Genomic DNA, 9,685 nt, shown 5'->3' on the forward strand with positions numbered 1-9,685 from the left:
CTTGAGTATACAATGATGTGAGTCTCTGTGGGGCCGGTAAGACAAAGGGACAAGTACTGGTACTTATCAAACAGGTGAAGTCTGTTCACAGACTTCAATAAGACTTAAGGCTCATAACAGAGAACTTGCCTCTCGGGTGTGGTTCAGAGACCTCTTGTGGGACTTTAACATCTTTATCCTAATTTCAGTTGAGGCATTCTGTTAATGGTTTAGCCTGGGGCTTCTATTTCAGTTTCAGGCTACAACTTCAGGCCAGGCCTTCCATGACCAGTTTCAGGCCAAGCATTCTATTAATAAATGTAATGCTTATTTCTTTGATTTCCTCTGAACTCTATATTTAGTCTTAAAATTCAGCCTGTGATCAGGAGAAGAGGAGCCTCCGATTATTTATGGAATTAATTCACAAGACTTTAACTCTTAACTCTGTGTTCTACCAATTCAATTTGCTTTATTATTCCTAGACTCAACCCATGACAGACACAGACTGCAGAAACCAAACAGCTGTCATGGAATTCATCCTCCTGGGATTCGGGGATCTCCTTGATCTGCAAATTTTTCTCTTCCTGGTGTTCCTAGTGATCTACATCACAACCATGGCCGCAAACACCCTCATCGTGGTGCTTGTTGTGATTGATCGGCACCTTCACACCCCCATGTACTTCCTCCTGGGAAACCTGTCCTGCTTGGAGACCTGTAGCATCTGTATCATCCTGGCCAGGATGCTGGCCAGTCTCTTGACTGGGGACAGAACCATCTCGGTCAGTGGCTGCTTCACACAACTGTATGTCTATGGTTTTCTTGTAGGTACCGAATGCTATCTTCTAGCAGCGATGTCTTACGATCGGTATTTAGCGATATGTAAACCTCTGCACTATTCCACTCTTATGAATCCCAGGTTTTGTTTCCAATTGGCTGCTGGTTCCTGGTTAAATGGTTGCTTGGCTCCTGCCATCTTTCTCTTCTTCCTATCGCAGTTAATATTCTGTGGGCCGAATAAAATTGACCTTTTCTATTGTGACTCCATCCCATTGAGGGAACTCTCCTACAGTGACACACACCTGGTCATATTGTTGGATTTCATCCTAGCCTGTGTATTCATCCTGCCTCCATTCCTGCTAACCCTAACATCCTACGCGTGTATCATCGCCACCATCTTGAGAATCCCTTCCACCACCGGGAAACAAAAAGCCTTTTCCACTTGCTCCTCTCACCTCATCGTGGTGACAGTTTTCTATGGAACCTTAATGATCGTCTACCTGCTTCCCAAAAGTGACACACTGCGAGAGCTGAACAAAGTGGTCTCTCTTTGCTACATGGTCCTGATTCCCCTGATAAACCCCCTCATCTACAGCCTGAGAAACAGGGAGGTCAAGGAAGCCTTGAGCAAAGCCATCCGTAAATGTGGCTTTCACAAAACCATGCAGAGACTTTGAGATAATAACTTAACCTGAGATTTACCTTTGATTTAGCCAATCAGCCCCCATTAAAATGAAGTTGAAAATTCCCATTGAAAATCTCAGCTCCAGTGTGAAAAATACATAGATAATCTGCAGAGAGTTACTGAGGGTATTTACAGTCCCACACTCTGTTCATGTAACACAATGTACAAGAAAGTGAGGCTGAATACAGCTCTGTCGCTTTCTCATTAATAGCACCGATACACACAGTATCATAGTATTTTTCTCCTTGGTGTTGGCTAAATATTCACCCTATTGGGGGTGGGTGCACAGAATCTGAACATGCACAATGCAGTCTTTGTGTAAGCATAAAATCCATTAACAATCCAAGTTAATCCCTGGGTATATCTCCTATTCATTGTTTCTCTCTGTTAGATAATAAAATTCTGTAATCAGGCAGTTTAATTCAAATAAAACACAAGAGGTGACATCATGTTTGTTGCTACAGTTTCTTATGACCCTGAGGACACAGCGGAAAACCCAGGAGGAGCTCAGGTAAGCATTGTCCACCCAAAGGGAAGGATCAGGGAGTGAGGTGGCCATAACAATGTTCCCATCAGGGTGTGTTCAGCTGGGCACCAGGAGGAGGGGAGACACAATGGTAACCATGTTTTTATGTCCACTAAAAAGCCATTTTTGATCAAAATAAATGTTTCTGTTAGAAATAACCCAAGAGGTTGTCCCGGGGGTGGATTGGGGAGACGGAACCCTTTATTGCCTGCTTCTTCCACCTCCACGCCACGAGTGAGCAACAAGGGGGTTACTTTACAATCATTTTATCCATAACAGTATGTAAATGTGTCCATTTCCAGCAACTCCCCATAGACCCTTATTTGGTTACATTGACACCTATAAAATGAATAATAACAACTACATAATTAATATAATTATACCTACCCCTGTTTGTTGTTTACAGGATTACCATACAGAGGTCAGGCACATCACCTTAAAACCTATACATTTTACACTAACGTTCTTTGAAATAAAGGCATGCCGGGGAAGAAGGAAGATAATGCTTTCTTCCCACCAAAAGACCTTGACAGAAATAGCCATAGATATTTTATTAACCTCATTCCCAGCACAGTTGGCCAGGGAGGGAGGAGAAGAAGAGAAATAACAGACTCTAACTAGAATTCACACCAATTAACAGAAACAAGGTTTGCCCTTGCCTTGACCTTGTTCCCTGTAATTTAGGCCTGACCACTTGTCCAGCTTTTAACTCTTTACTCTCCTACAGTTTCCGCAATAAAACTACTAACTCCTGGGGCAAGATATGTGGGGACGTACGGCTGGAAAATCTGTCACCCCTGAAAATGTGCTTATTGCCATCAAATGCATGTACAATGTCATCGAGATGATCTGTAACTGCTAGCTGCAAATATCTCCAAAGGCCAGTGATGGGGAACTAGATGGGGAGGTTCTCTGAGTTACTACAGATAATTATTTGCCAGGTGTCTGGCTGGTGGAACTTGCCCACTGTGACGTTCCCCTCTGCAATCTGGACTGCTGTATAGCTGTGTCACCCCAATTCCTCACTCCTAGACCCCAACTAGGACTTGCTTTGCCGTGTGAACATCCCACATCTGGGTCAGCTCACGCACAGACTCCTGCAAGTCAGCGTCTCTTACCTTAGCCAGTGAGTGCTTCTGGCCAGCCAATCATGGGATTATGGAATAATTTGACCCCCGGCCAGTATCTCCAGGCCCAGATGCAACCCTAGGAACTGCCATCTTAGAGTTCACTAGACTCTGCAAGCTCATTGGTTAGTCAATTTATCAAAGAAATTGATATGTGTCATGCTGACTAGATTGTGGGGGGTTATTATATTTTTTTACATCAATACGTCAGAATCATAATAATTCATGTGAGATATGCCATGTCAGGTACTGTTAGAAAGGCTATAATGTGATAACTATGATGATGATGTTTATGTTCATGTGATATGGGTGTTATGGATATGTTTTTATCTATATTTCAATTTGTACTATGTTTCTGGGCGACACCCCAGACAGGATGGCTGCAGCACTAGCCTCCTTCATGGCCCATTAAGGAAATTCAAAGGTACAATGGGCCCAGGTGGAGAAGCCAGGGATATACCTGATGAGTCACCAGGACTTACTCATGTGATCCTGAATTCCATCTTATGCCTGTAAATTTCCACAAGTAGCATGGCAAAGGCCAAAGGACATAAAGGCAGCTGCACCACATCCATTTTATCTTCAGTCTTCACCTACCTCTCGATCAACTCATCTGCAACTGAACTAAACATAAGCTGTGAAACAAAGGACTGAGACCTATCCAGGTAACAGATGTTTACCAGAGGGACTAGACAAGCCCGCAAATTCCACAATTCTACTAGAAACTTGATATATACGGACTTTCCAGTTATTTGTATATATGTGATTGCTTTAATCCTTTAACACTTCACTTATAATTTGTTTCTTTCTTTGTATAATAAACCTTTAGTTTCAGTTACTAAAGGATTGGCTGGCAGTGTGGTATTTTGGATAAGATCCAAACTTATATTGATCTGGTACTGTGGCTGACCCTTTGGGGTTAGGAGAACCTTTTTGGTAAAGAGCATAGAGTTTTAAATAACTGGACTAGGGGCTGATTGGGAGCCTGAGACTGAAATGCAGTAAAGGGGGCTGTGTATATTTTTATTTTGGCTTCTTGATAACCAGTGTGGGAAATCAGAAGCACTGTTTGTAGCTCGTTGGGAAGTTTGACTTCAGTGTCACTCACCAGTGTTGGGAGAATCTGCTCTCCTTTTACAGCCTGCCCTGACCTTGGAATTTTCAGGTGGCTACTCTAGGCATGGATGGGTCACAATATGCACCATCTCTGTCACTCTAAACGAAGTCTCCACACACAGCCAAACCACATGCACTGCTTTAGATAAAACAAACAAATAAATGTATTAAGAATAGAAAAATTTAAAGTGGTTATAAGCCAGAGCAATATAAATCAGATTAGATTAGGAAGAAATAAAGCAAATTGCATTCTAAACAAAGCTTAACACTTTCAGTAGCCTTACAGTCTAAGGCCTGGTCTTCACTGGTGACTGAGGTCGACATAACATCACTTACATCGATCTCCCAATGCCTGTGTCTACACTGGAACAGTAGTTCCGTCAACTTAAAGCGTGGCAAAAGTCGATGTAATAAAACCACTTCCGCAAGTGGCATAGCGCATAAATTGAATTTCATGGATCGATTTTGCATCAGTGTAGACAGAGCGTAATGTAATTGGACATTAAGGCCCTCTGGGAGGTACCTCACAATGCCCCGTTGCGACAGCTCTGGACATTCGCGCTCTGCTGTTACATGGCCACGCAAACCAGAAATGCCCCCTACCCTCATGCCCTGGGAAAGTTTGAATTTTCATTTCCTATGCAGCCAGCATAGCAAAAGCATTGTAGCTGAACTTGTCATGGCTACTGCAAGGCCCAAACGTGCTCCAGAATGGAGTCAACCAGAGGTCTTAGATCTCCTCGGTCTGTGGGGCGAGGAGTCCGTTATGGCTCAGCTCAAAGCCAGCAGAAGACATTTGGACATTTACGGGAAGATATCCCAGGGCATGTTGGAGAAGGGGCACAACAGGGATGTGCAGCAGTGCCACATGCAGATCAAGGAGATACGGCAGTCATATCAAAAAGCCAGGGAAGCTAATAGCCATTCTGGCTCCTCGCCAAAAACATGCCCCTTCTACGATGAGCTGCATGAAATTCTTGGCGGCAGCCCCACCACTTTGCCACCATGCAGCATTGATACCTCCACTGGATCCCAGTACAGGGATGATGAGGACTCCATGGGCAAGGAGAAGGATGAGGATGAGGAGAGTAGGGTGCAGGAGAGCGGGGTGCCCCTTCTCCCAGACAGTCAGGACCTATTCCTGACCTCAGAGCAGTCCAGCAGTGCACAGGACAGGAATAATGATTCTGGGGAAGGCACATCTGGTGAATTTTATTTTTCTTCTTAGCAGTTATGTCCTTATAAAGGGGGGAGGAAGGGGATTTCAGGGGTTTAGCGGACTTTACTGGGGGGTTACTCCCGGAACAGATTATTTATGTGCAGAGGTATCCTCTGAGAATCATCCTTTGATATCTCAAGGAAACTTTCATATAAGTAATCTGTTGTCCTTTGCACAAGGTTTTGGTGGAGGGCAGGCTTGTTCCTTCCTACCTGGTAGGATACTTTGCTGAGCCACGCTGCAATCAAGTGAGCCAGAATCATGGCGGAACACAGCATAGAAGCATAAGGGCCAGGCCAGTACCCCCTGCTTGCAGCAAATCTTCCCTTTCCTCGTGCATTACCCTCAGGAGACAAATATCGCTCATGGTCACCTAGGGAAGATGACGCATGTTCCAAATACCAGAGCTATACAGCCGATACCCTTTACCTCTCTATTCCCCTTTGTATTGTCCTACTGAGTCACTAATTATTTTGCTTTGGCTTTTGATGAGACTATTAAACTGCTCGCACTGTCCTCAGATCCACTGTGGCCATCTCATGACAAAACAGTCATCTTAAACAGATCTTTACGCCCGGTCACCCCCTCATATAGGGCATTTGAAATGAGCTTTTTAGAGATCATTAATCCTCTCTATAGCAGAGTAAAGTGTTCCTGGATTACCATCTCTGTAACGTCACAGCGACCCGACCCTTCTGAGATGTTCGAAATGGAATGCAGGTCTCGCTTAGCCTTGTGCACACTAAGGGGAGTATTTTATACATTGTAGCAGTTGCTTTGTTTTCCTGGCTTGGCTAACAATGGCAATGTTGTGTATTTCTTTTCATTCTGTAGATACCTCAGCCTTAGCCCCCCATCTCAAAATGCTGCAGAAAGACTATCGCAGATTAGAAAGAGGGGAAAAAAATCACGGGACGACATGTTTGGCAAGTTCATGAACACCTCTGCAACCGCAGAGACAGAGATCCGAGTGTGGTGGCTGTCCGTGTCCCAGTACATGGGCATGGTCAGGGAGAATCAAAGTGCAATGGAGGAGCCAGAGTGCAGTACCACACAGGAGATGCTTCAAATTATGCGCAATCAGGCAGACATGCTCCAGCAGCTTGTGGAGCTTCAGAAGGACTGGACGCCGAACAAAGTCCCACTGCAGCCCCTCCAGAATACTCCTCTGCCTATGGCTTTGCTGCCCTCCCACTCTCAGGCGGTCTTGGAAAAGAATGGTCAGGCTGCAGTGTGTGGTGCACTCCACCCCGGTGGAGGAGAGCAAAAAGCAGCCGCGGCCATGCTGACAGCTGTCCTGCAAGCAACCACGCTACCCCTTGAGACTGTGAATGAACACTCGCCTCCCACCCCCACCAACTTGAATATTCATAAATAAAACTTTGCTTCATTTCAATACATGTTTCTTTATTAATTCATATCTTGTTTGGAAGGGATTTGGAGGGTGCTCCTATCGGTGGTGGTGGGGATTATAAGCAAAGGCACAAAACATACAGGAACAGAAATCATTACTGCGTCTCATTGCAGAACCTGGTTTTCAATGCTTCCCGAATGCAAAGTGCTCTGCAGTTAGCTCTCAGCATATTGCTGACATCTGGCTGCTCATAACAGGCCGCCAGTTTTTCTGCCTCCACAGCCCATCCCTGGGCGAACCTTTCCCCCTTTGCTTTACACACATTATGAAGAACACAGCACGCAGATATAACTGATGGGATGTTCTTTTCACTCATGTCCAGCCTAGTAAGGAGACATCTCCATCTGGCCTTTAAACACCTAAAGACACACTCCACAACCATTCTGCAAGTGCTTAACATGTTATTAAAATGTTCCTTGTCACTGTCAAGTTGCCAGGTGTACGGCTTCATTAGCAAAGGGAGCAATGGGTAAACAGGATCTCCCAGAATCACTACTGGCATTTCCACACCCGATGTTAATTTTTTGGTCTGGGAAGAAAGTGCCTGCCTGCATGTTAGAGAGCAGCCCCAAATTCCTAAATACGCACGCATCATTCACCTTTCCAGACCACCCCACATAGATGTCGGTAAAACAACCCCTGTGATCCACAAGGGCCTGAAGCACCATGGAAATGTACCCCTTGCGGTTTATGTACTCGGTTGCTAGGTGGGCAAGCGCTAAGATAGGGATGTGTGTGCCATCAATGTCCCCCTGCAGTTTGGGAACCCCATCACGGCAAACCCGTCCACTATGTCCTGCACGTTTCCTAAAGTCACTACCCTTCATAGCAGAAGTCTATTGATGCCCCTGCTGTTAGAAATAATCAAACAGGTTGTCCCGGGGGTGGATTGGGGAGACGGAACCCTTTATTGCCTGCTCGTTCCACCTCAACACCGCAAGTGAGCAACGAGGTGATTACTTTACAATTATTTTATACATATCAGTATGTAAATGTATACATTTCCAGCAACTCCCCATAGACCCTTATATGGTTACATTGATACCTATAAAATGTATATTAACAACTACATGATGAATATAATTATACCCACCCCTGTTTGTTTTTTACAGGATTACCATACAGAGGACAGGCACATCACCTTAAAACCTATACATTTTACACTAACATTCTTTGAAGCAAAGGCATGCCGGGGGACAAGAAAGATAACACTTTCTTCCCACCATAAAACCTTGCACAGAAATAGCCATAGGCTCATCCCCTTCACAGATGGCCAGAAAGGGAGGAGAAGAAGAAGAGAGATAACAGACTCTAACTAAAATTCATACCAATTAACAGAAACAAAGTTTGTCCTTACATTGACCCCGTTCCCTGTAATTTAGGCCTAGCAACTTGTCCAGCTTTTAACTCTTTACTCTCCTACACTTGCACACTTGAATCACGGCAGCTCCCACTGTAGATTTACCGACTCCGAACTGATTCCCAACCGATCGGTAACAGACGGGGGTTGCCAGCTTCCACAGAGCCATGGCCACTCACTTCTCCACCGTCAGAGTTTCTCTCAAGCGAGTATTCACATGCTTCAGGGATGGGGCCAGCTCCAAACACAGTTCAAGGACAGTGGCCTTTCGCATATGAAAATTCTGAAACCACTGGTCATCATCCCACAGCTGCGTAATGATCCATTCTCACTAGTCTATGCTTGTTTCCCGAGACCAGAACTGGTGCTCCATGGCCTGAAGATGATGTATTACGGCCTGAAGCAATCGGGAATTGTTCTGCTCAATGTCTTGTAGCAGGGAGCCTCAGTGACATTGCAGTTGCCTGTGCTTTAGGTTTTCGCTTTCCTTTGAAAATACTCAAGGATAAGCTGTGATGTATTTGTGATGCTCACAATAATAGTGCAGAGTTGAACTGGTTCCATGTCTCTGCAGCCAAATCAGTATTCTGAGAATTCCCCCCACTCCTAGAGGATGTTTTCCACCAGCTCTTTCTCATGTTTTTCTATTTTTTAAGAGACCCACATAACTCTGTATGCGTTACCAAAAGCCTAGCGCAATAAAAGAACTAAACTAAGACTTCTTTCTGTCATCTTTGTTGTCAGAGCTCCCATTATCTGCTCAGTTCATGTCTTGTGTGAGGAATACCTGTGTCAAGGCTGGTGTGCACAGAAATGTTGCACCCCTTTAACTGTACCGGACTATGTCTGCCTGTGACAGGGTTGCACGCCCTTGGGCTGGAGAGCTTGGGACACGCTAGCCCTGACTAGAGAAGGAGCTGGAGCTGAGGGGAATCAGGCACTTTCCAGTCAAGGGCAGATGTAGCCAGCGTGAGAGGGAAACTCAGGAAGCTGAAGTGAAACTTGGGGGAGTGAGAGAGGCTCCTCCAGGGAAAACCCTGAGATGTGGGATTCCTCCCTTACGTGGGGAACAAAGGAGAGAAACTGAGGTGAGGGGCTGTCCTGAGTTCTCCGAGTCGAAGCAGCTCTACTGAGGTAAAGGTGCTTCTGGCAGGCTAGTTCGTTCCCACGAGGGAAGCGGAACAAGCGATATATTGGTCATCTGTACCCGCCCTAGAGGATGCAGGGAGGCCTGGCAGAGACCTCAGCAGGTCACCTCAGCTAGTCCATGCCCTGCACTCAAGGCAGGACTAAGTGATAACTAGACCATCCCTGACAGGGGTTTGTCTAACCTATTCTTAACCACCGCAATCATGGAGATTCCCCAGTCTCCCTAGGCAATTTATTCCAGTGCTTCACTGCCCTGTCACTCAGGAAGTTTTCCCTAATGTCCAACTTAAAGCCCCCTTGCTGCAGCCTAAACCCATTGCTGCTTGTCCTGTC

General features: G+C 45.3%; 1 protein-coding gene across 1 annotated transcript; it reads left to right on the top strand.

Moving 5' to 3' along the window:
* The first annotated feature begins 470 nt into the window (after positions 1–470).
* On the top strand, positions 471–1,433 carry LOC137154929 (olfactory receptor 6B1-like). The gene has a single exon (XM_067550774.1). It carries the CDS (start codon positions 471–473, stop codon positions 1,431–1,433), a length of 963 nt encoding a protein of 320 aa, XP_067406875.1.
* Positions 1,434–9,685: the final 8,252 nt, after the last annotated feature.

This window comes from Emydura macquarii, unplaced genomic scaffold (assembly GCF_026122565.2).
Source record: "Emydura macquarii macquarii isolate MOO-44397 ecotype Brisbane River unplaced genomic scaffold, CSIRO-AGI_Emac_v2 contig_1320, whole genome shotgun sequence".
NCBI classification, from domain to species: Eukaryota; Metazoa; Chordata; order Testudines; family Chelidae; genus Emydura; species Emydura macquarii.